This window comes from Borostomias antarcticus (genome assembly GCF_949987555.1).
Source record: "Borostomias antarcticus genome assembly, chromosome: 2".
Lineage (NCBI taxonomy): Eukaryota > Metazoa > Chordata > Actinopteri > Stomiiformes > Stomiidae > Borostomias > Borostomias antarcticus.
Genome location: NC_140235.1, coordinates 41,598,852 through 41,625,521, shown reverse-complemented (window position 1 = coordinate 41,625,521; position 26,670 = coordinate 41,598,852). Strand labels below are relative to the sequence as shown.

Sequence of the window (26,670 nt, the reverse complement as noted above, 5' to 3'; positions counted from 1 at the left end):
TTACCTAGTTATATCTATATACCATTATATCACAGTTACCTAGTTATATCTATATACCATTATATCACAGTTACCTAGTTATATCTATATACCATTATATCACAGTTACCTAGTTATATCTATATACCTTTATATCACAGTTACCTAGTTATATCTATATACCATTATATCACAGTTACCTAGTTATATCTATATACCATTATATCACAGTTACCTAGTTATATCTATATACCATTATATCACAGTTACCTAGTTATATCTATATACCATTATATCACAGTTACCTAGTTATATCTATATACCATTATATCACAGTTACCTAGTTATATCTATATACCATTATATCACAGTTACCTAGTTATATCTATATACCATTATATCACAGTTACCTAGTTATATCTATATACCATTATATCACAGTTACCTAGTTATATCTATATACCATTATATCAGTTACCTAGTTATATCTATATACCATTATATCACAGTTACCTAGTTATATCTATATACCATTATATCACAGTTACCTAGTTATATCTATATACCATTATATCACAGTTACCTAGTTATATCTATATACCATTATATCAGTTACCTAGTTATATCTATATACCATTATATCACAGTTACCTAGTTATATCTATATACCATTATATCAGTTACCTAGTTATATCTATATACCATTATATCACAGTTACCTAGTTATATCTATATACCATTATATCACAGTTACCTAGTTATATCTAGTGCATTCGAGCAACTGGGGGCTGAGAAACATATCCGAATTTGCGACGAGGAAGTGCGAGTTCATGCGGTTTTATTTAATCATTCCTAGTAGCAAGTCGCAATTTGCACCTCCCAGTTATAAAAGAACGCACCATATGTTTAGCTAGGGCTAGCTAACTACCTAGGCTAGCTAGCTGAGCATTTTGTTACAACATCCAATACAAAATGAAACTTAGCTAGAAAGCTAAAAAGACGCAAACGTGTGTCAATCCTGAATTAGCCAACATTAGCTAACACAATGTATGGGTGGCTAGCTCACTAGTAGCTAGAACATTCACGTTCACTAACGTAGCTAACCATGCTAACGTAGCATAGCTAGCATCACCTAGCAGATTAGTCCAGATATGATTTGTCTAATTTAACAACGTCTGTGATTTAACTGCCATCACAATTATCTAGTTATCCAAACTGATTTTATTAGAAGAGAACCGGTTGATCTAAACTAAGATCACTTTGGAATGATCTTAACCTTACCTCGATGTCACCAGCTAGCTGCAAGAAATATCTCTTCAGTGCTCCGTCAGCCACTGTGTACTACTGCCTCCTTAGTCTACTACTGTCTGCTTAGTCTACTACTGTACTTCTCCTTATGGATGTAGGTCTACTACCAAAGAGTATGAATGCCAAGAGGGTACACTTGGGTGAAATTCTGGCACCCGCCTGAAGAGGGTGCTCATGCAGCGTGTCCGCCATTATGGACTGTCATCTGCTGCCGAATTCATCAGTTAGGTCAACGTGAAGACCACAATCAGCTGCCCCAAAAAGTCTGAAAATAGATAACAAGTAAATGTCCAGAGCTTGCCTTTCACTGCTTCCCCACATATTCAGACAGGTAATTGGTTTTTGAGCGGGCTTTCTGCTCCGCAGACTGTGGGTGCCTTTAAAAAAGACCTAAAATCCATCTTTTTAAGAAAGCTTTTTGTTTTTAAGAAAACCTTTTAAGACAGCTTTCTGTTAAGGTTCTTTGTATGCTAGCTTTAGCCCTATGAAGTGTTCTTTTTTTTCTAAATGTTTTTACGATCTGTAGCACTTTGAGATTGTTCATTCGATGTAAAGTGCATTTACAAATAAAATGTATTATTATTATTATTATTATTATTATATATTATTAAACATGTTCAGAAAAGTGTAGAAATTGAGGTTTACTGGACCTGTCAGTGCTAGCTAAGTTAGCTAGCTAATGTTAACTGTTCACAAAAGATCCTGACAGTTAATTGCTGGTTTTACTTGTTTACAAAAGTGTAATAATTGAAACTGACTGAACTTGTCAGTGCTAGTTAGCTAGTGTAACCACTGTAATACAGTTTACAGTTCCTGCTAGTTAAAGTTAACCATTGTGAACTAGCAGGAATGGCTCTCAGACTTGCTTTGGGTTGATGTGGTTTTTATCAGTCACTTCAAAACAACACAGAATATTAATACTACCCTGGCCAGATATGACACAGTTCAGATTATTGGATTTTAGTGCCATTCCTATTTTATATTAATATTTTAATGCAAAAGTCATCTGTTTTTTTCTCAATAGCGCCCAACTCACATGACCCAGTCACTCCAAATCACCACCAGATATTGGCCTCTATTGGGCACAGTTCAGATTATTGGATTTTAGTGCCATTTCTATTATATATTAATATTTTAATGCAAAAATCATCTATTTTTTCAATAGGTCCCAGGCTATGTGAAGCAATGATTCCAAAACAAAGCATATTAAACTACATTGGATGAGAAATTTTCCAGGACCCTGAATCGCAGTTATAAAATTCAGATTCAGGGGCTGGAGCCAAGCTAAGACCACAATGCACCTTGTGCCAAAAGTAACAGTGGCCCTGTGAAGCTGCCGTGTGGTGCCAGTTATGTGAGCATATCAGATGTGCAGACAGGAATTTAGTCGCACCCATCCACAATAAAAGCTTCAGACATCATTGTATTCAGATCCATTTAAATCTGTGGGAACCAGAGAAGTCTGGAGGGGTTCGTTAATGCATCCTGAAGCATCCGGCATCATTATGAGTGTGTGGTTGTTTCCATACTGTAGTCTTTCATTCTTCATTACACTGAAGGCGCACAGTGGGAGGTTCACAACACAGCCTACAAACGATTTGGCAGAGACACTGAGGTACAGACACACACACACAAGTAGGTAACACTTCAGCCTTCTCTGTAAACATAGACATGTTTAGCAGCAAACTGTTCTGCACTAGTCAGCCACGAGACGACCATGTCCACTGTACCTACGCCTAAGATGTCCACACCACCTAAGACAGCTAAGACAGACACTACAAATGTCCAGTGTCCTCGACAGACGGATACAGTCAGTTAGCCTCTATTTCTGTTCATGGCGGTGAAACCGTCTTCTCATGCAGTGTCGCACACCAACTGCCAGGAGGCGTCGTTGAGCAGGTCACCTCTACCTAGAGTGGCCTACAGTGAGGGAGAGACTGCTAGGGTAGCCCGAGTTTGTGCCAAAGAAGGCGTGAGATGTCTTCACTCTTGAGCAAAATCAAATCAATACTTATAATTCTATTGACCCAATGAAGACAACACCTTATTGTCGTGGCAGTAGGCGAAGTTTTGATCTTGCAATGGATCCATTGATCGATGACTGAGAAAGTATGCTCACAGATGTACTGTGTGTTGACTTGACACAAATAATGTAAAGTAACAGTATCTATTTATCTATTTTTTCTGTTGTAGATGTCCACCGTGCCCAAGTGTGGAGCATGTCAAAGCTCATCACTTCCTGTCCCAGACTCCTCCCCTCCCCGGTCCTCCTTGGGGACACTGAAGGCCACATGGGGACACGTCCGGGTGTTGAGGCACACCAGCTTCTTCAGGGTGGCCGAGTTGACGATGTCGAACCCCGTCGGGCCCCCGAAGGTGCTGGGCTTCCAGTACTCCGGCGAGCAGATGGGGTTTCCCAGGAGTCCTTTCAGGGAGAAGGGGGCCCCCATCTCCACCATGCTCTCTCCGAATATGGCGCCGGGGCGTGTCCTCTCCAGCAGCAGGCCGGGGTAGAACTCCAGAGCATCGATGTCTCCGTAGAAATCCTCCAGCTGTCGCGCAATCTCCTCCTCACCTACATAAAGATAACAATCAGTGAGGCGGGAGGGGGGGATGTACTATCCTGAACCTGGCAACCTGCCAATGAAAATATACATAGAGTTCATGACCCCTAGAAGCTGTTAACTGATTGTTAGCTGTTTATTCAAGGATGTTTATTTGGCCGAATGTACAAGTTACAGGTAACCACATGAAACGCAATGCTCTGGGACTGTGACTTAAATAGAAGCTTGGACGTGTGTTCTTTACCACAGTGTTTGGACAGCTCAACAGGAAGCTCTACCTCAGGAATGCGAGTGAAGTCATGTGTTCCCTCATGCTCCATAACCACCACAGCATACGCAGGGCAACGTTAATACTGCTTTGACAACCTGCATGGGCTCATAACTCAAACCTCTGTGGACCATGTCTCAGGCGGTAAGCTAGCACCCAGCTGCAAATATGTACAGAATGTACATTCAAGGCGGATACACATATCTACCTACAACGGCAGGGATTCCTGCTTCCGTGTCTGTGTGTCTGTAATCTGATTTACTTGACAACTGGCCACTGTATGAAGTTCATATTTGGAAGGTGTATTGCTCAGGACCTAGGGAGGTGCACGTTCGCGTGTGAAGTTGTTTGAATGAGTCGTTCTCGAGAGATGGTTTCCGAGCAGCACGGGCGCGTGTTAACCATGGTGTTAATAGGCAAGGACCCAAGCAAGTGCAGCCAGGGGACGCTGCGGCGCCGTGTATATCCTTCACAATGTCATAGCAGCTTGCTAGCTCGCTAACTACAGCACCTACATGTTAGCAGCAGCTGATACAGGCAGACAGCAGACTCGATGTCTTCGTCTTGGCTACAACACTGGCTTTCTATGGGGGGCCTTATTGATATTTCAGTAAATTCTTTATGGTTCTATATATTACAACTAATGTTTTCCATGGGGATTTTTTAAATATATTTCAGTAAATGGTTAGATGTTGCAATATGTCCCATCATGCATCACAGCTACATGTTAGCAGCAGCTGCAGCAGCAGTGGCGCTGCACTAGTAGCACAACATGAGTTCCCTAAAGCCTACCTGTGAATTCAGAGAAGGAAGTGTAGGGCCTCAGGTTGAAGCGTTTCCTGTAGGCGTTGAAGGACTGCATGCGCAGATGGCGCGACTCCTTTATGGTTTTCACAGACACCTGGGTCACCACAGCGTTGATGTTATGGCCTCCACCTATCTGTGAGAGACAGGAAATGCATGAAAAGATGAAAGGAAATGAAATTATGTTTGCAACGTGACACCTTCAAAATTAGATCCCTGTCAGAGAGAACTAGCACAATGGATGTGGCTTGAAGCAATGTTTTTTGGCGCGAGACACGTGGGTTAGTTAGACAGTCGAGATTGACAAAATACAGTCGAGTTTCTGACTACCTGTCCAGCCTGATAGACACATTTACCTCCACCAACACCCACAACATCTAAATAGTTTTAAAAGAAAGCTAAAAACTTATCTCTTCCCTTTAGCTTTAGCTTTAGTACTGTAGCTCCTTTTGCACTTGCAGGCTACTGCATTTTTTTTTTTTTACTTTTTTTTAATGTATATCTCCAGTACAACATTTTATTAAACTGTGATTTTTACACTATTTTATTTGACTTCTTATCTTCATCTCTTATTAGGGACCCTCTTGTATTTCCCAATATTCTGAATCTTCTTCCCAGAAAGTCTGACTTCCCACGCATGAAAAATCACCAGACTCTGCACACAGGTCCAGTCCTATAGGTCCAGTCCTACAGGTCCAGTCCTACAGGTCCAGTCCTATAGGTCCAGTCCTACAGGTCCAGTCCTATAGGTCCAGTCCTATAGGTCCAGTCCTACAGGTCCAGTCCTATAGGTCCAGTCCTGTGCCAGAAGTCCTCAACTGGCATTGTGGGCTAATAGTCCTGATGGTGGCGCTACAGAAAAAGTCTAAAGTTTAAAACTAAAAAAACTAAAAACAAATCAGCCGTACATGCTATCACTTTGCAACCACCAATAAAAATGCTAATGCAAAGGCATTGTGCTGTGACATGATTTTTGAAGGTATTTTTAATTAAAGGTTTAAATTATTGTCTGGGCAAATAGATGAACACAGCGTCCGCTTGTGTACCTGTCCGGCGACCTGCCTGGAGAAGGCGTCCACCAGCGTGTCCACGCCGTAGTGCGTGAGCACCGAGGTGTTGAACAGGAACTGCGGGTAGGAGAGCTGGTCCCCGGCGATCAGGAAGCTGTCGGGCATGAGCGGGTGCCAGTGGTACAGCTGGCTGAACTCCAGCGCGATGCGGTTGCTGTACTGGAACGGCGAGCCGAAGAGCAGGGTGGGGTCGAACTTGAGCTGCAGCAGGTAGCCGCTGAGGTGCTGCACGTAGTCCTCGATCACGATGCGGATGGTCTCTCCTGGGGAGAGACGCGGGGAAACCAAGCAGGTTCACTAAACAGCACAGCCAGCGCCCCATGGGAACGCAATACTGGTAAGTACTAGGGCTGTCAATATATAATAATATAATAACAACACGTTAATTAGTGCAATTAATTATGCTAAACATTTAAATAAATTAAAATGTATTAAATAAATGGGCGAAATCGGCTATGGACTGCAGGTCAATTGCTATGATAAAAAACAAGGTCTTAATGGAAGTTTCAGACTGATTCTCCCAAGCAGCTACAAGCCGCCATCAAGAGGCACAATAGTTTAGAAAACCCACCAGCTGTACGACACAAAACAACAACCAGAAAGAAGACGTATTGGCGCACGCTGAATATGTTGCCCAGATTGATTTGTCACATGGAAAAGACAACAAGATATTGCAAATAAAAATTAGTTAAAACAATATATTGACTTCTAAAGCCACCTTTTGTGATGTATATTCAATGCTTTACTCATCTGCCACAATAATGTAATGTCTTTGAATTTTAATATCTTCATTTGGGGGGCTACCCAGAATATCTGCTGTCTCACCAGACTGGATTATACACGGTACCCAGAATATCTGCTGTCTCACCAGACTGGATTATACACGCTACCCAGAATAAAGGCTGTCTCATCACACTGGATTATATTTACAGCTGTCTCACCAGACTGGATTATACACGGTCCTGCAGAATATCTGCTGTCTCACCAGACTGGATTATACACGGTACCCAGAATAACAGCTGTCTCACCAGACTGGATTATACACGGTACCCAGAATATCTGCTGTCTCACCGATGATGACGAGGCGCGCGGTCTGGAACAGCTGCTCGTCGTCCCAGGTGGGATGCTCCGCCCTCAGGACGTCACACACGCGGTTGTGCTCGCGCAGCCACAGCGTGGCGTACAGGCTGAGGCCGGGCAGCAGGCCGAACACCTCCTGACCGATGGCCAGCTGGCTGGACGCGGGCGTCCCGGGGGGGTAGTGCATCTGGACGGGGGCCTCGGCCACCGTGGGGGGGTACGTCTCTCCTCCAATCAGCTGGGGGGAGAGGGGCGTGGTTAGAGGAGACATTACAAAAACGCGGTCAAATACCACACACACACACTGTGCACACACACACACACACACACACACACACACACACACACACAAGCACACACACACGCGCACACACACACACGCAGTTTGGCACTAAGGTAACAGTCTCAACAGTCTCCCAACAGTCTCTAAGCCACAAAGGGATTTTGGACATAGGGCCTCATTTTTGACTTGGACTTCGACCTGGTATCTGCTCACCTGGTATCTGCTCACCTGGTATCTGCTCACCTGGTATCTGCTCACCTGGTATCTGCTCACCTGGTATTTCAGCTCTGCTCTGCTCACCTGGTATCTGCTCACCTGGTATCTGCTCACCTGGTATCTGCTCACCTGGTATTTGCTCACCTGGTATTTGCTCACCTGGTATTTCAGCTTTCCGTCACGATGGAGCCTCAGCTGCTGCTGACGAGCCAGGTTGTCTCCGTAGATGTGACCCGCATCCACCTGAACACACACACACACACGCACACACACACACAGACACACGCGCACACACACGCACACACACACACACACACACACACACACGTGCACACACACACGCACACACACATGCACGCACACGCACGCACACGCACACACGCACGCACACAGGCAGAGAGAGAGAGAGAGGGAGAGAGAGAAATAGAGAAAGAGAGAGAGAGAGAGAGGGAGAGAGAGAGAGAGAGAGAGAGAGGGAGAGAGTGTGAAGAATGTTTTTTCCATGTTGTCTGTTCACATTCCTCTGTTAGTTTGATGGTGTTCCTGTTACATGTTGGTTGCCTCAGGTGCCCTTGTCATGTTGTATCCTTATTGTCTGTCTGTCCTGTCATTTTAAATGTTGTAATAATAACTTGCCCCGGGACTACAGTAGAAAACTACAGTATCTGGCTAATTCTGGTCCATTTGCAGTAGTATTAATAATATATATTAATCAATGTGCACTGTCCCTGTAAAAAAAAAAGTAACAAGTGAAAGAGAGAGTAGGAAATACAAAACAGAAATCATGTGACAACAACAGATACATTGTATCAATACAACTACATTGGTCCAATTTGCATTGGAACTAGTCAGATAAACATGATGGTGTTTGGTCCTTGATTTGAGTCCGTGTTAAAAGAGCGGTTTGGTATTAAAAGCGCTGCTACAAGGCTGCTTATGATCATATACAACGATACGTATAAACATGTTGACAGACTTGACGATTGACAGACTTTGCACTCTGGAGGTATTAGTGCTCATTGCTCATCAAATCAAATCAATCAAATCAAAGCTTTATTTGTATAGCGCATTTCATACCCAGAGGCAACACAATGCGCTTTACAGAGAACAAGGGAGGAGGGCATACGACCCACCCCTACATATTCCAGAGGGAAGCAAAAAAAACCAGTAATCACCCGGGGGCCAGATAAGTGAGCTGTAAAAATTCTTCCCTGAACCCTCTCAACAAGGCGATGGAGCAAGCTCCTGGAGTATGTTTGTCTACCGGCTAAGAACATTTATAGAGCAATACATTACATTAAATTACATTTTCAAAGTAAGAGAGGCTAATAACATCATAGGAGAGACATGGCAAACACTGGTGTATGTCTGTGTGTGCGTGAATTAGTGCTCAATGCTCATGTCACAGCTAAGCACACCAGGGATGTCTATGGGCGGGGCTTAATTTGTGCCGTAATAAGATCCAGCACCTCCGAGATTTGGACGGGACCTGTTTGATCAGATCCGGCACCTCGTAGAGAACCATCAGCTGATGAGATCATGGGTCTCTATGGGCGTTTATATATTGTGTACTTAGCTGTGCCATGAGCAATGAGCTGTAATATCTCAAGAGTGCACAGACTGTCCCAAAAAATATTATGGGTCGTTGTATATGATTGTAAATAGCCTTCTAACAGGGCTTATGATGCTTTGTTGATAAATGTTTTTACCCAGGATCCAACTTTGTACAGCACTTTGGTCGACTGCTGTCGTTTTAAACGTGCTTTATAAATACATTTTGATTTTATTTGATTTGATTTAAATGGTAAATGTACTGCACTTATATAGCGCTTTTCCACCTTAGCGGCACTCAAAGCGCTTTACAATGGCCTCTCATTCACCCATTCACACACACAGTCACACACCAATGGCAGTAGCTGCCATGCAAGGTGCTAACCTGCTCACTGGGAGCAGTTTGGGGTTAGGTGTCTTGCTCAAGGACACTTGACATGTGTACAGTCGGAGCTGGGATTCGAACCGCTGACCCTTCGATCATTGAACGACCCGCTCTACCGATTGAGCTACAGCCGGCCCTAAAGACCAGACTAGTGGTGAATGACGGCGTGCTGGACAGACTCACTCCGTGGGAGAGCGCCTTGGTGAAGCCGAGCCCCATGCGGTTGTAGGTCTTGAAGAACTGGTGAGTGAAGTGTTGGGCGAAGAAGGCGAACATGAGGTTGCTTCCCTGGGGGTCCGGCCTGAAGCGCCTCCTCAGGAGCAGCCTGGACACCAACACCTCGGGGTCCGGGAGCTCCGCCCCCCCTGGAGGAGCAGCACAGGAGGGGTCAACACACACACACACAGTCACACACACACTCACATACACGCACACACACACACACACACACACACACAGTAACACACACAATCACATACACGCACACACACACACACACACACACGCGCGCATGCACACACACTCACACACACACGGACACGCACACACACACGCACACACACACACACTCACACACACACACACACACACACGCACACACACACACACACACACACACACTCACACACACACACACACACTCACACACACACTCACGCATACACACACACACACACGCATACACACACACTCACACACACACACACACACTCACACACACACAGACACACACATACGCACACACATACACACACACACACACACACACACACACTAGGTTTGATCTGCCTTGCCTCAGAGAGATCACTCCCAACACACACACACACAAATCTGGGCATCATGGGCTGACTAACCTTTGACCCCCATGGGCGTGGGGCAGTCCCGGGGCACGGGGGGCAGGACTAACCTTTGACCCCCATGGGCGTGGGGCAGTCGCGGGGCACGGGGGGCAGGACTAACCTTTGACCCCCATGGGCGTGGGGCAGTCCCGGGGCACGGGGGGCAGGACTAACCTTTGACCCCCATGGGCGTGGGGCAGTCCCGGGGTACGGGCGGCAGGATGCGGGTGTAGTACTAACCTTTGACCCCCATGGGCGTGGGGCAGTCCCGGGGTACGGGCGGCAGGACGCGGGTGTAGTACTAACCTTTGACCCCCATGGGCGTGGGGCAGTCCCGGGGCACGGGGGGCAGGATGACTAACCTTTGACCCCCAGGGGCGTGGGGCAGTCCCGGGGCACGGGGGGCAGGATGACTAACCTTTGACCCCCATGGGCGTGGGGCAGTCCCGGGGTACGGGCGGCAGGACGCGGGTGTAGTACTAACCTTTGACCCCCATGGGCGTGGGGCAGTCGCGGGGCACGGGCGGCAGGACTAACCTTTGACCCCCATGGGCGTGGGGCAGTCGCGGGGCACGGGCGGCAGGATGCGGGTGTAGTAGCTGACTAACCTTTGACCCCCATGGGCGTGGGGCAGTCCCGGGGCACGGGGGGCAGGATGCGGGTGTAGTAGCTGGTGTTGTAGTAGGACTCCCAGCTCAGGTAGCCGTACCGGGAGTTAAAGGTCGGGGGACTCGGGATCAGGTTGGACCTGGCTGCCAGGGGCAAAGGTCACCATTAAAGGGTTTAGGAAAATGACCCTGCACAAAGCACTAGCAATCCCCTTTAACAGAAGGAAACATCCCTTTAAGGCAGGGGTGTAGTGGTGAGTAAAGAGGTGTGAATACTGTAGCAGACATGTTAGTTTTTACATTAGTGGTGTTTGAAGAAGTGGTTCTACTGTGGGTCCATGGGTAAAGAGGTGGTTCTACTGTGGGTCCATGGATAAAGAGGTGGTTCTACTGTGGGTCCATGGATAAAGAAGTGGGTCTACTGTGGGTCCATGGATAAAGAGGTGGTTCTACTGTGGGTCCATGGATAAAGAAGTGGTTCTACTGTGGGTCCATGGATAGAGGTGGTTCTACTGTGGGTCCATGGATAGAGGTGGTTCTACTGTGGGTCCATGGATAAAGAGGTGGTTCTACTGTGGGTCCATGGATAGAGAAGTGGTTCTACTGTGGGTCCATGGATAAAGAGGTGGTTCTACTGTGGGTCCATGGATAAAGAAGTGGTTCTACTGTGGGTCCATGGATAAAGAGGTGGTTCTACTGTGGGTCCATGGATAAAGAGGTGGTTCTACTGTGGGTCCATGGATAAAGAGGTGGTTCTACTGTGGGTCCATGGATAAAAAAGTGTGTCTACTGTGGGTCCATGGATAAAGACGTGGGTCTATTCTGTATACCTCCATGTACCCTCCACTACACCACTGCTTTTACTGTCTCAGTGAATATTTAAAATAAATATATATTAAATAAATCAATTTAATTGACTGAGTGAGCATACATTATCAATCACATTAGGTGAAAATACATGATACATTCACTTTTGCGTATGTGAGTGTGTATGTGTGGTGTGTTATTATGGGATGGATGTATCATTGCTGGTTGATTACTGTAGACGTGTCCTAGTTGAACTGAGCTGAGGAGCAAACATGTGACCGATCCCCCAGAGAAGAGAGCTTCAGAACCAGATCCAGCTTCAGACCGGTCAGAACCAGATCCAGCTTCAGACCGGTCAGAACCGGATCAGAGAGCTTCAGACCGGTCAGAACCGGATCAGAGAGCTGCAGACCGGTCAGAACCAGATCAGAGAGCTTCAGAACCGGATCAGAGAGCTTCAGACCTGTCAGAACCAGCCTCATGAGCGTCTCCCGTAGGAAGGTCCGGTTGATGATGTCCCAGAGCCAGGGGAAGTGGGTCAGGATGTAGTGGACCACATCTGGGCTGGGCTTCAGGAGCTGCCGGACCCAGGACCAGAACTCCGCTGTGGTGGACACACAGACCAGAGACACACTCATTCATTTCCTCTACACTTAAAGCACATATTGAATGTTTCATTTCAAATCCATTGAGTGATTTTGAAGTTAGGCCTGACTCATTTCCACACCAGAGCACAACAAGCTGAACCAGTTGAGCTGGTAGTCTGGGATGCATGTGCCACATTAGACAGACCTGTACCTGTAGAGAGGGTTCTAGAGATGTGTACATGTAGAGAGGGTTCTAGAGAGGGTTCTAGAGATGTGTACCTGTAGAGAGGGTTCTAGAGAGGGTTCTAGAGATGTGTGCCTGTAGAGAGGGTTCTAGAGATGTGTACCTGTAGAGAGGGTTCTAGAGAGGGTTCTAGAGATGTGTACCTGTAGAAAGGGTTCTAGAGATGTGTACCTGTAGAGAGGGTTCTAGAGATGTGTACTTGTAGAGAGGGTTCTAGAGAGTACAGAGGGTTCTCTCTATACTCCACCATATCTCTGTCTATCTCTCTCTATATACCCCACCATATCTCAGTCTATCTCTCTATATACTCCACCATATCTCAGTCTATCTCTCTATATACTCCACCATATCTCAGTCTATCTCTCTATATACTCCACCATATCTCAGTCTATCTCTCTATATACTCCACCATATCTCAGTCTATCTCTCTATATACTCCATCATATCTCAGTCTATCTCTCTCTCTATATACTCCACCATATCTCAGTCTATCTCTCTATATACTCCATCATATCTCAGTCTATCTCTCTCTCTATATACTCCACCATATCTCAGTCTATCTCTCTATATACCCCACCATATCTCAGTCTATCTCTCTCTATATACTCCATCATATCTCAGTCTATCTCTCTCTATATACTCCACCATATCTCTATCTCTCTCTATATACCCCACCATATCTCAGTCTATCTCTCTCTATGTTCGGTACTCCCATCACATCTGTGTCTGTCTCTCTTTGTCCCCTCACCTTGCTGGAATGTGTCTGTCTCTCTTTGTCCCCCTCACCTTGCTGGAATGTGTCCTCAGAGTCCTCCTCAGTCGGTCTAGAGACCGAGTCTAGCCTGTTATACGTCTCAGAGACCGACTCTAGTCTGTTCTAGGTCTCAGAGAGGAGCTCAAATTGAATAAATGGGGCTGCATTCTTTCCCCTCTAATGAGAATGTGGTGAACAATAGTTGCGCGCTGATGCAGCTCAGTTAGATCTGAAGTGTTGGATAGACTTGGGTACTCAGAATGGACGAACAAGTTTGAACAATAAGATTCATTACCTCATTCCCCAAGCATCCTCAAACTGTGTGTGTGTGTGTGTGTGTGTGTGTGTGTGTGTGTGTGTGTGTGTGTGTGAGAGGCAGAGCAGACTATCTGAGAGTGGTAGTGCAGAGTATCTGTCAGTGTGATAGCGTTGTTCAGTTCACTAACAGCAGGGCTGCCCTCACTAACCCTAGCAGGCTGCCCTCACTCTGCCCTCACTAACCCTAGCAGGCTGCTCCACTCTGCCCTCACTAACCCTAGCAGGCTGCCCTCACTCTGCCCTCACTAACCCTAGCAGGCTGCTCCACTCTGCCCTCACTAACCCTAGCAGGCTGCCCTCACTCTGCCCTCACTAACCCTGGCAGGCTGCCCTCACTCTGCCCTCACTAACCCTAGCAGGCTGCCCTCACTCTGCCCTCACTAACCCTAGCAGGCTGCCCTCACTCTGCCCTCACTAACCCTAGCAGGCTGCCCTCACTCTGCCCTCACTAACCCTAGCAGGCTGCCCTCACTCTGCCCTCACTAACCCTAGCAGGCTGCTCCCGAGGAAAGAGCAGACGTCATGAACATTCCTCGGTGAGTTCACTAATAAAAAGACAGTATTAGGACTGGGTAAGCGGGTAGGAGAGCTGGTCTCTGTGATCCCAGAGAGAGAGAGAGAGAGGGAGAGAGAGAGAGAGAGTCTCTCTGCCATGACTGGTCCCCCGGCGTCTCAGAGGGAGCAGGACTCACGGATAGTGCAGTTCTCTCCGTAGTGGCCGGTGCGCGTGCAGTCACACTGGTACCGGTCTGGGCCGAACCTCACACACACCCCCGAGTTCTCACACGGGAAATGGCAGCAGGGGTTGACTGTGGAGACGAGAACAACATGCAGGGCGCTCTTAGTTCGGGTGAAACACCACGATAATCAGGTTAAAAAAAAGACACATTCATATTGTCAGTGCAAGTTGAGAACACCAGTTTATGAACGTGTCAGACAGGATTGAACTGAGCTGAGCTCTTGAGCAATTAAGCACCTGTGGACAACCACACCGACAGCACAACAAGCACCCAGGCCTTCACACACACACGCACACGCACGCACACACACACACACACGCACACGCACACGCACACGCACACACACACACCCTTTCACACCCCTTCTCTCTCACACCCTCTCTTTCTCTCTCCCCGTGTGATAGATGTTCTGATGACGTAACAAGGTGAGCAGAGTTCATGTATATTAGCTTTAGGGAGCAGAGCTACACACTTGATTTATGGTTTAAGGATGAAAGTGTTTGTTTTAAACATTCCTCAGGAGAAAGCGCTCAAACAGCGTTGGTGTGTAGAACGTAAGTAAGTAAGTAAGTAACTAAGTAAGTAAGCTTTATTTCTATAGCGCTCTTCACAGCACGGATGCACAGAGTGCTTTACAGTAATGAATTAAAATCAAAGGCAATACAACACGAGACAAAATTAAAACGACACAGAACAGAAAAAAACAGAACATTGCGAGCAGCAAGGAGTTATAGATGGCCAAAGGCCTGCCTGAACATGTGTGTCTTAAGAAGTTAGAAGAAGTTAAGAAGAAGAAGAAGAAGCAGAAGAAGAAGAAGAAGAACGTAATCCCTCAGCGCCCCGTGAGGGCCAGAAGGCACGAGGAACATTGTGTGGAGTTACGCCTCAGCAAAGCTGTGTTTCCAACAGGATGTGCACATGTCTGTGTTTCAGATCAGTCTGTCCTAGACGGCCACTCAAGCACCGACACGCCCTCCACTCCACTCACCTTTCAACATGCTTCAACACAGAGCTACCAGGAGACTGGGCTTTCTATGGCATACCTTACTCTCACTATTTTTCAGTTTCTCCAGGTAATCCTCAAACCCATCTCCTCTTCTCTCCTAGAGGCCTCCTCTCCTCTGCTAGAGGCCTCCTCTCCTCTCCTAGAAGCCTACTCTCCTCTCCTATATCCCATCATCACTTCTCCACAACTCCTCTCCTCTCCTCTCCTCTCTGCCATGTTCAAAACCACATCCATGCAGTCAACCACTAAATCAGTTGGAACAGCTCAGGAAAAACGAATGCATCTGGTCCACAAGGTCTGAAGGGTTGAAACCCACACAGAGACACCGGGACACAGAGCTAGTAGAGGATGGCCCAATCACAGACACAGAACTGAGTCCATGGGACAGGATGAATGAATGAATGAATGGATGAATGAATGAATGAATAAATGAATGAATGAATGAATGAATGAATGAATGAATGAATGAATGAATGAATGAATGAATGAATGAATGAATGAATGAATGAACGAGAAACATGAATGAATGAGAAACCTCCTCCCCAGTAGGCAGGATCCAGCCCTTTATTTTCTCGAGGTTATCCGTGTTTACTTTACCTGTTTTAGAGGTTACTTCAGCCTCCCCAGGACAGTTCCGGAGCAGCAGGAAAAGCGCGCACACTGATCCTAAGACCGATACTTGAAGAATTCCAAATGAAGTTGAAGGATTAATATTAGAGTGCACGTAAAACCCAAACAGATGTAGCAAAAGCACACATGAAGAAAAAGAAGCGATAAGTCCATGCAAGCGAATTCTTTGCTTACGCTTCATCCTAAATGCAGTGTGTAAAGAAAAATCCTCCCTCTTGGGTCGGTGTGAGGTCTGGGCGACCGGGAACGGGAACACGGCGACGGACAGGATGTAACTCCGGTGTCTCCGGTATGAGCGCGTAAGCGCTGCAGTGTATGAACTCCGTGCGTAATGCGCCCTCTCCTCATCCCTGTCCGGCGTGCGTCACGCAAGTCTCAGAGGAGGGAAAAAGCACACCATCAGATAAGACTCGAGCCTTTTACTTGTGCTTTACAGAAAACATAGGTAGCCTAGGCTACAGTCCTGAAGGCTGTATACCTGCTTAGACAATAACATGATCTTGTCTCTGGCGCCCTCTGGCGTAAGACAGGGCGAGAGAACATCTGTTTCAACTTTCTCCATGTCACAACCCTGTTCTAGGAGTGGAATCTGCTCGTACTCCCATGGGGCAGTGATGACCTCTTTGAATGAATGAGGTTGTTCCAGGGAGAGCATGAGATGTGGTTCAAGCCTCACCCCACCCAGTCTGAACCCGGCAACAAGGGAGCAACTCCCTAGAGACGGTCATGGCTCTTCTCTGTCCTGACCCCACGGTCATGGCTCTTCTCTGTCCCGGCCCCGCAGGGGTGGAACGAACTGCCCACTGATGTCAGGACAGCAGAGTCGCTGCCCATCTTTCACCACAGCCTCAAAACTCACCTCTTCAAGAAGTACTACAACAATCCTCCCTCCTAAGCACTTATTGTATTATATTATATTGCACTGTACTTTAGATTGCTATTCTTGCACTTTGCCTTCAGCACTAGATTATGCTCTTAGTCACTTGTTTTAGAAAGAAGATGCACTTGTGAGTTCTGGCAAGTAGTAGTGCATTGGCTCTTCCTACGTTAAATGCAATTATTGTTAGTCGCTTTGGATAAAAGCGTCTGCTAAACGCCTGTAATGTAATGTCCCCCTCTTACCACAGGAGGTCGCCACCCTGCCGCAGGAGGCTACCGTGGACTGGATGGTGTGGTGTTATAATCACCATGCTCAGTATTGGGCCTTCTATCCAAGTCATATGAAAATAAGAGTTCTTCAAATGTTATTCATGTTTGATCTTTCTGACTTTTATTTAGGACATACTGCAAGCACATATCTTGAAAACCAACAGAAATACATCATAGGCTACATGTAAAATGTTTTTTTTTTTTTTAAGTAATGACAATTTATAGTAATATATGACCGTATCTTTGTCAGAGTTTTAAAAACAACACCAAAACAAAAAAGGCACAGTTGACACAGTGAATTCATCTGCAAAACAGACTGTACATTTCCTTAAAAATACAATCTTCCCCACCGGGGTCTTGAACCCCTGATCTGGAGTCAGGTGCTTTATCCACTACACCACCGAGGAACTTAGAAGTGAGTGATGTCATAGTGTATTTATTTTGGTGTGCTGGGACCACTGCCTCTTGTGGTGGCAACATAGAACTGCAGGTCAACAATGGGACGGAGGGAAAGAGGGAAGGAGAGAGGGAGGGAGGGAGGGAGTGAGAGAGGGAGGGAGGGAGGGAGGGAGGGAGGGAGGGAGGGAGGGAGGGAGGGAGGGAGGGAGTGAGGGAGGGAGTGAGGGAGGGAGGGAGGGAGTGACAACCCGACAAATGCTATGGTGCGCTGTCTTACAGCCATGCACAAAAACAAAATATACATTGAATAACCTCATATTTCACTGAATTAGGATTAGGATGAACAAATAGACCATTAAACACAAACATATATAATGCACAGTGATCTGTGAGAACTATGTAAAGACCTGCTGTGTGGGGCTGCTGTGTGGGGCGGCCCTGTGTTAATACCCTGCTGTGTGGGGCGGCCCTGTGTAAATACCCTGCTGTGTGGGGCGGCCCTGTGTTAATACCCTGCTGTGTGGGGCTGCCCTGTGTTAATACCCTGCTGTGTGGGGCGGCCCTGTGTTAATACCCTGCTGTGTGGGGCTGCCCTGTGTTAATACCCTGCTGTGTGGGGCTGCCCTGTGTTAATACCCTGCTGTGTGGGGCTGCTGCCCTGTGTAAATACCCTGCTGTGTGGGGCTGCCCTGTGTTAATACCCTGCTGTGTGGGGCTGCCCTGTGTTAATACCCTGCTGTGTGGGGCTGCCCTGTGTTAATACCCTGCTGTGTGGGGCTGCCCTGTGTAAATACCCTGCTGTGTGGGGCGGCCCTGTGTTAATACCCTGCTGTGTGGAGCTGCCCTGTGTTAATACCCTGCTGTGTGGGGCTGCCCTGTGTTAATACCCTGCTGTGTGGGGCTGCTGCCCTGTGTTAATACCCTGCTGTGTGGGGCTGCCCTGTGTAAATACCCTGCTGTGTGGGGCTGCCCTGTGGACCCACAGCTGATCTTCAGGATCAGAGAGAGCCCAGAGCTCTGGCGCTCCGCTGGGAGAGACCTCCACTCAGAGAGACCTCCACTCAGAGAGAAGACTCCTTCCTCGCCTTCTTGGGATGGAGGTAGGTACGTAGGTAGGTAGGTGGGTAGGTAGGTAGGTAGGTGGGTGGGTGGGTAGGTAGGTAGGTAGGTAGGTAGGTAGGTAGGTGGGTAGGTAGGTGGGTAGGTGGGTGGGTAGGTAGGTAGGTAGGTGGGTGGGTGGGTAGGTAGGTAGGTAGGTAGGTAGGTAGGTAGATAGGTAGGTAGGTAGGGAGGGAGGTAGGTAGGTAGGTGGGTAGGTAGGTAGGGTAGGTAGGTAGGTAGGTAGGTGGGTGGGTGGGTAGGTAGGTAGGTGGGTAGGTAGGTAAGTAGGTAGGTAGGTAGGTGGGTAGGTAGGTAGGGTAGGTAGGTAGGTAGGTAGGTAGGTAGGTGGGTAGGTAGGTAGGTGGGTAGGTAGGTAGGGTAGGTAGGTAGGTAGGTAGGTAGGTAGGTAGGTGGGTGGGTGGGTAGGTAGGTAGGTGGGTAGGTAGGTAGGGTAGGTAGGTAGGTAGGTAGGTAGGTAGGTAGGTGGGTGGGTGGGTAGGTAGGTAGGTAGGTAGGTAGGTAGGTAGGGAGGTAGGTAGGTGGGTAGGTAGGTAGGTAGGTAGGTAGGTAGGTAGGTAGGTAGGTAGGTAGGTAGGTAGGTGGGTAGGTAGGTAGGTAGGTAGGTAGGGAGGTAGGTGGGTGGGTGGGTAGGTGGGTGGGTAGGTAGGTAGGTAGGTAGGTGGGTGGGTAGGTAGGTAGGGAGGTAGGTAGGTACATAGGTGTGTGTGTAGGTAGATAGTGTGATAGAGATTAAGGGCTTAAGCAGAGAGATGAGTTTCAGATGTTCTTTACTGCCCTGGCCATCCTGGTTCAACCTACTGACCTCTGTGTGCCTGGTGTCAGACCTCTGGCCTGGGCAGGATAACCTCTCTAGGGGGTAGATTAAAGGACACCTCCAGGGTAACCTCTCTCTTGATTTGAAGCTTCTGCTTTTTGTTTTTAAAGCTCTAAATGGTCTGGGTCCTCTACCTGGCTGAACTCTTGCATCGCCACACTCCAGCCAGAGCCTTAAGGTGGGCTGACCAGCTGCTACTGGACACGCCCAAGACCAGGCTACAGACCAGAGGGGTCTGGAGCTCCTACTGGACACGCCCAAGACCAGGCTACAGACCAGAGGGGTCTGGAGCTGCTACTGGACACGCCCAAGACCAGAGGGGTCTGGAGCTGCTACTGGCCACGCCCAAGACCAGGTTAACACCAGAGGGGTCTGGAGCTGCTACTGGACACGCCCAAGACCAGGCTACAGACCAGAGGTGACCGAGCCTTTGCGCCGGCTGCCCCTCGGCTCTGGAACATCTTGCCCCTCCACATCAGATCCTCCCAGACCCTCAATGTTTTTAAATCTTTATTGAAGACCCACTTTTTCTCCCTGGCCTTCAATTCTAGTTGAGCATGACTCCCAGGCTAGTGTGTGTGTTGTTGTCTTTGTGGGTATTGTTGTGTTTGTGTGTATGGTTGTGTCTTGAAGTGTTATTGTTGTAATTTATTTTTCACCTACCTGTTCAGCACTTTGGTCCGTCTGTCATTTTAAATGTGTTTTATAAATAAAGTTTTAAATGTGTTTTATAAATAAAGTTTGAGTTGGTTGAGTTAAGCTTGTTTAATGACTCTCCAGCAGGCGATGGCAAAGAACAGTGTGCTGGAAACAGGCTGTGAACAACAGATGAACTCATTACATTTTGGAGGTCAAAGGTCACTGTGACTTCCATCCCATCCTCATGAACGGACCCACTTAGCTTCTGGTTGTCAAAGGTCAACTTTGATGTGACCTCAGACGTTTTTGGTGCCAAGAATGCTACAACACTTCACACATGTAACACTTTATAAAGAAAACGTTCAAAGAAATCTAGACATCCAACAGATGTGTTATTGACTAAAAAGCTGAATGTCCATCCATGACCTATAATGAAGGGGAGAGACCTTCCTTGTGCTGAGCAGACCAGGCAGGTCTCTCTCTCTCATCTCCCTTGTGCTGAGCAGACCAGGCAGGTCTCTCTCTCTCATCTCCCTTGTGCTGAGCAGACCAGGTAGGTCTCTCTCCCATCTCCCTTGTGCTGAGCAGACCAGGTAGGTCTCTCTCTCCCATCTCCCTTGTGCTGAGCAGACCAGGTAGGTCTCTCTCTCCCATCTCCCTTGTGCTGAGCAGACCAGGCAGGTCTCCCTTGTGTTGAGCAGACCAGGCAGGTCTCTCTCTCTCATCTCCCTTGTGCTGAGCAGACCAGGTAGGTCTCTCTCTCCCATCTCCCTTGTGCTGAGCAGACCAGGCAGGTCTCTCTCTCTCATCTCCCTTGTGCTGAGCAGACCAGGCAGGTCTCTCTCTCTCATCTCCCTTGTGCTGAGCAGACCAGGTAGGTCTCTCTCTCATCTCCCTTGTGCTGAGCAGACCAGGCAGGTCTCTCTCTCATCTCCCTTGTGCTGATCAGACCAGGTAGGTCTCTCTCTCCCATCTCCCTTGTGCTGAGCAGACCAGGTAGGTCTCTCTCTCTCATCTCCCTTGTGCTGAGCAGACTAGGCAGGTCTCTCTCTCTCATCTCCCTTGTGCTGAGCAGACCAGGTAGGTCTCTCTCCCCCATCTCCCTTGTGCTGATCAGACCAGGTAGATCTCTCTCTCTCATCTCCCTTGTGCTGATCAGACCAGGTAGGTCTCTCTCTCCCATCTCCCTTGTGCTGATCAGACTAGGCAGGTCTCTCTCTCTCTCATCTCCCTTGTGCTGATCAGACCAGGCAGGTCTCTCTCTCCCATCTCCCTTGTGCTGAGCAGACCAGGCAGGTCTCTCTCTCTCATCTCCCTTGTGCTGAGCAGACCAGGTAGGTCTCTCTCTCTCATCTCCCTTGTGCTGATCAGACCAGGTAGGTCTCTCTCTCCCATCTCCCTTGTGCTGATCAGACCAGGTAGGTCTCTCTCTCTCATCTCCCTTGTGCTGATCAGACCAGGCAGGTCTCTCTCTCCCATCTCCCTTGTGCTGATCAGACCAGGTAGGTCTCTCTCTCCCATCTCCCTTGTGCTGAGCAGACCAGGCAGGTCTCTCTCTCATCTCCCTTGTGCTGAGCAGACCAGGCAGGTCTCTCTCTCCCATCTCCCTTGTGCTGAGCAGACCAGGCAGGTCTCTCTCTCATCTCCCTTGTGTTGAGCAGACCAGGCTGGTCTCTCTCTCTCATCTCCCTTGTGCTGAGCAGACCAGGTAGGTCTCTCTCTCCCATCTCCCTTGTGCTGAGCAGACCAGGTAGATCTCTCTCTCTCATCTCCCTTGTGCTGATCAGACTAGGCAGGTCTCTCTCTCTCATCTCCCTTGTGCTGAGCAGACCAGGTAGGTCTCTCTCTCTCATCTCCCTTGTGCTGAGCAGACCAGGTAGGTCTCTCCCCCATCTCCCTTGTGCTGAGCAGACCAGGTAGGTCTCTCCCCCATCTCCCTTGTGCTGAGCAGACCAGGTAGGTCTCTCCCCCATCTCTCTTGTGCTGAGCAGACCAGGTGGGTCTCTCTCTCTCATCTCCCTTGTGCTGAGCAGACCAGGTGGGTCTCTCTCTCTCATCTCCCTTGTGCTGAGCAGACCAGGTAGGTCTCTCTCCCATATTTAGGGGTCCTACACAGTAGCTGCAATAGCGTAGAAACACGATTGTAATTATTGGTTTTATTATAATTTTCCTGGAAATGCTTGAATAAGTCTTGAAGTCCTGGACTAAAACGCTAAAAGTCAGCAGGCCCAAACTAGACCATGATTACCTAGGCCACAGAGGCACCGCAATTGGACCCTAGGTGGCGCTATTTAGCAAACAAGGCTGGTATTTTATGAATGCTTTACGCAATTCAGCATCACACAGAGGTCCTTCTTGGGCATCGTCTCCATCAAGTCTGATAAGAGCAAGTTGTTCTGTTAAAAATTGTGATTTGTGGAATGACACTTTACGCCATCTACTGTAGTGCCCATTCTAAAGGTGCACACAGCTCCTCTGGCTGCTAGCTGGTATATAACATTATACCTGGTAAACGTGAAAACATCTGCTGGGCTGAGATGACCGCAGCACTCACTCCTCCAGGTCATGTGACTCCTCGTCTTCAGGTCATGTGACTCCTTGTTTCCCGTCAGTCTCACCCGTCTGATCCTGTCTCATTGCGGTTTGCGGCTATATTTGATATTTTGTTATATAAACTTCACATAGAAAATATGTATTATGTAGGTATATGTGTATATATACACACACAACTATAATTTAAACACGCCACAAAGACAAAATTCCCAGATACTCCATGACCAGGCCCCCAAAATGAATGACTAAAATCCCATGACATTCCAGAAATCCCATGACTCGGAGGAGCCCTGTGCTAGGCACTTCCCTGGGGGAGCCCTGTGCTAGGGGAGCCCTGTGCTAGGCACTTCCCTCGGAGGAGCCCTGTGCTAGGGGAGCCCTGTGCTAGGCACTTCCCTCGGGGCGACAGAACTACAGGAAAGAAACCAGCCAGGATAAAACTTTATCAACAGCACATTTATTTAGCCAGGGCGTCGTCTAGGACGAGCTGGAGGCGGCCACGGCAGCGCGTCTGGGCTTAGGAGCGGTGCCTTCCCGGAATCCATTCCTGAGAACACACACACACACACACACACACACACACACAGACACACAGAGGAAGCGTCAGATCAAGTTTAACTGTGAACAAACGCTACAAAACAGGCAAGTTCCAGAGGGAGAAGACAGGACAGTGAAGCTTACCTCAGTAAAAAAAATAAATCACTGTTATCTCATTTGTTCAGACTTTTTTTATTGGTCATCATCGGTAAGCACACTGCCTGTAGAATCCTCTGACTTGTGACAGTCCTGCTGGAGGATGAGCTGTTTCCATCCAGGCCGTGGTCAGGGTCTAGCCATGTCACTACACCCGTCAGCCACAGAACTAAACCCCCCTTCCCAATACTGTCCAAGTCTCTCCCGCGCTGCCAAAACAGCTCTGACCCATCAAGGCACGGACTCCACCTCTGAAAGTGTCCTCTGGTATACATTTTGATTTCTGTACATATTTGTATCTACTGTATATTTGTATTTGATATTTTGCATCTACTGTAAATGTGTATATTATTGTGTTATTGTCTTTGAGGCTGCAACAGTGCAAATTCCCACAAAGTACATTACTACTACTTTTACATTACATATACTTTATCCAAAGCGAATTATTGGTTTTTATTAAAGACATTTTTTAATTGATTGCATTATTGGGAGTTATTACACTACTCGCAGTTAATTACATTATTAGTTATAGCAGCGGCTATAAAAGACAAGATATTGTTAGGTTCATTATTTCCACATTATTTTAAAAAGTCGACAGGTCAGAGCTGTTTCGGCGGCTAAAGGGGAACTTGATCAATAGGAAGCAGGTGGTTTTAACGTGGTGATCAATAGGAAGCAGGTGGTTTTAACGTGGTGACCGGTGATAGGAAGCAGGTGGTTTTAACGTGGTGACCGGTGAACACCTACAACTTCAGGTGCAGTTAGGACTCATACTCGGTACCAAGCGTGCTACATTTACCACAGTGCACCAACAGTACAGCTTACCTGACTTACATCTACTTGGAGTCTGATACATAATCATAGGCCTTTCTGAGACCTGCTACTAAGTAACTCCTTTGCCACATCCTCCCAGCACACTGACCTTGGACCAGTCCAGGAAAAAGACCCAAGGGAACTACACTTGTTGAAGTATATGGCGGAATGACAGGGCAAAGCAATACGGTTCTATGTCCAATTTCAGTTGGCAAATGAAACAGTGTTGCTTGCTTCCCATGTCCAATCCACACACCTCCAAGTGCTTTGGGTGGCAGGGCTCAGGGGACAGGACTGTCCCCAACTGAAGACCTCTGTCCTACCTGAACACTCTGCAAACGCAGCCTACCACAGAATGGCTGGACTGACGAGTCCTCCTCTCCTGTAAGCAGCTGTGTCCATCCCAGTCCTACCAGACCAGGGTCTCCTCAACGGGAGGGAGGAGGGAAGGATGTGCAGTCAGAGTATTTGTTTGTGCCCCGCGGGGTGGGGTGCTCACCTGAACCTGCGGTAGACCACCCTCAGGTGCCTCAGACGGCCGGTGCCGGTGGTGCTCCTCCTCTTCGCCTTAGCGCTCCAGTTGTCTGCAGGGACAAAGACAGAGGCTCAACACACGCAGACAGCTTATGTGATACTACTACTAGACTACTACTATACTAGACTAATCCTCTTAATACTACTATACTACTACTACTACTATACTAATCCTCTTAATACAACTATACTAGACTAATCCTCTTAATACTACTAGTCCACTAATAGTCTAGTAAAATGTGACCGTTCTTGTGCAATGCACTGCATTCACTTGTTCGATTCCGAGTCAAATTGAATCCATCCATGCAAACGTAACTAGAGGCTGGCCAGCAACTCAAGCCGAGTTAAAAAGGCAACAGAAAACAAATGGCCAACAGCAATCTGTCCCACACGAACATGGACTACGTCAGAAGGTCCGAGGACACGGGCGCATCTCAAACATGAATAAGACGCCCGCCAACAGACGCCCCCAAAGCAGTCTTTCATTGGATGAAAATATCTTTGTACTGGGACGTCGGCAATGTAAGATGGGGGTCACGTGTGTTAAAAGTTGTTAAACATCACACTCTGACCCCCGGCGACCAGCCAATCAGGTTGAAGAAGTGATCAACCTTAACTGGTGCTCGCCTCCCAAGTGGGATTACGCCAATTTTCATCGTCTCTCGCGTCAACGGACTTGAGGATACTCACACTTTCTCTTGCGCTTCTCGGGGTAGCCACACTTCCCGCAGCTGGACTTCTGCAGGTGGTAAGCCTTGGAGCCGCAGCGACGGCACAGAGTGTGCGTCTTGTTGCGACGCTTTCCGAAGGACGACGTCCCCTTCGTCTGTGGACACACAGCAAAGACAGGAGGGTCAGAACTGCCTCTTCAGCCTGGCTCGCTACAGGAATGTGATGGATTGGCTGGTTCATCTTAAACCTGGGTGGTTCATCTTAAACCTGGGTGGTTCATCTTAAACCGATATATTGCTACCCAAGTGGTCTTGTCTCAGTCAACAAGTTAAGAATCACTGACACTCATATGTTCAGACATTTGTATTGAAACATCACTGACAAGACACTGGGCATGCATGGCATCCTTTAACGTTAGCTGGTTAGCTAGCTGGGTACAAACACTGATAGAAGAGGCAGATCAGATAGCTGTTTTCCTAACACAGTTGAGCTTTTTTGAGCCCATAAAGGTTTTCAACAGGGCTTAATCTACCTGGACTGTTAGAAGCACCCAACTGTTGTGGCTTTCGGGTAATCTAGCTGGCTAGGAAGCTGTGAGACAACCAGCTAGCACACAAGCCACAGCTAGCTAGCTATATACACATACAAGTACAGCCTAGCAGCTAGTATGAGCCATAGTCCCAACGATATTCACTAAACAGAGTGGTTCAAGATTACAATTCGACGTCAGACGAACTACCACAACCTAGTTCACGTGACCAGGAGCAGCTAGCCGCCGCTAAGCTAGCAGACATTAATGGGTCAAATAAGGCCTTTTATTCTCAAAATAAGACTCAAACATGAACAATATCGGTGGGATTGAATCATTATGTTTTGCAACTTGCTAAACACTGAATCCCCCGCTCTGATGAGCACTTTATAAAAGAGATGTTGTCAGATTAATATCGGCATGTTTTTCGACTCACCATTTTCTTCTTGTGGCTATGTGGAAAGAGGACGGAAAAGGAATTTGTGTTGCGTTAAATGACTCCGGCGGTACTTCCGGTGCAGCATCGAAATATGTCCTGTCAATCGATGAGCGCCGTTCCATCAGCCTACTCCAAAATCAGAATGTTTTATTGCAATAACGGTTGGCTGCTAAAACAAAGCCTGGCGTCGCCACTAAAACACATTGAAGGAATTTGTGCAGTCTACCTATCAACAGTAAATGTTAGTCCTAAAAAATAATATTGGGATGTTAG

At 47.5% G+C, this 26,670-nt stretch overlaps 3 protein-coding genes across 3 annotated transcripts in view; all 3 read right to left on the bottom strand.

Annotated features, from left to right (window-relative positions):
- pdcl (phosducin-like) overlaps positions 1-1,305 on the bottom strand; it is an 8,123-nt gene extending 6,818 nt beyond the window's left edge. Inside the window, exon 1 of the mRNA XM_084461549.1 lies at positions 1,261-1,305. The gene's annotated coding sequence lies outside the window, so the exon portion shown is untranslated. The remainder of the gene's footprint in view (positions 1-1,260) is intronic.
- A 2,204-nt stretch (positions 1,306-3,509) lies between these two features.
- LOC311323489 (prostaglandin G/H synthase 1-like) lies at positions 3,510-15,403 on the bottom strand (the record flags this gene model as incomplete). Its single annotated transcript, XM_084455728.1, has 10 exons — positions 3,510-3,862; positions 4,912-5,059; positions 5,970-6,256; positions 7,065-7,311; positions 7,732-7,815; positions 9,692-9,873; positions 10,956-11,099; positions 12,226-12,366; positions 14,358-14,474; positions 15,394-15,403. The coding sequence occupies 10 exons, from the start codon at positions 15,401-15,403 to the stop codon at positions 3,510-3,512; spliced, it is 1,713 nt and encodes a 570-aa protein (XP_084311854.1).
- Positions 15,404-23,155: 7,752 nt separating this feature from the next.
- Positions 23,156-26,419, bottom strand: rpl37 (ribosomal protein L37). The gene is made up of 4 exons (XM_084461553.1): positions 26,395-26,419; positions 25,448-25,583; positions 24,723-24,807; positions 23,156-23,264 (listed from the first exon to the last, which is right to left on the bottom strand). Exons 1-4 carry the CDS (start codon positions 26,395-26,397, stop codon positions 23,195-23,197), a joined length of 294 nt encoding a protein of 97 aa, XP_084317679.1. The 5' UTR covers positions 26,398-26,419; the 3' UTR covers positions 23,156-23,194.
- Between the last annotated feature and the right edge of the window lie 251 nt (positions 26,420-26,670).

What these genes read in the sequence shown, in the direction of transcription:
- rpl37 (XM_084461553.1), bottom strand. An exon ending in CGAGAAGCGCAAGAGAAAGT is followed by an intron (nt 24,808 to 25,447) that starts GTGAGTATCCTC and finishes TTGTCCCTGCAG; the next exon opens with ACAACTGGAGCGCTAAGGCG. An exon ending in GTGGTCTACCGCAGGTTCAG is followed by an intron (nt 23,265 to 24,722) that starts GTGAGCACCCCA and finishes GTGTGTTCTCAG; the next exon opens with GAATGGATTCCGGGAAGGCA.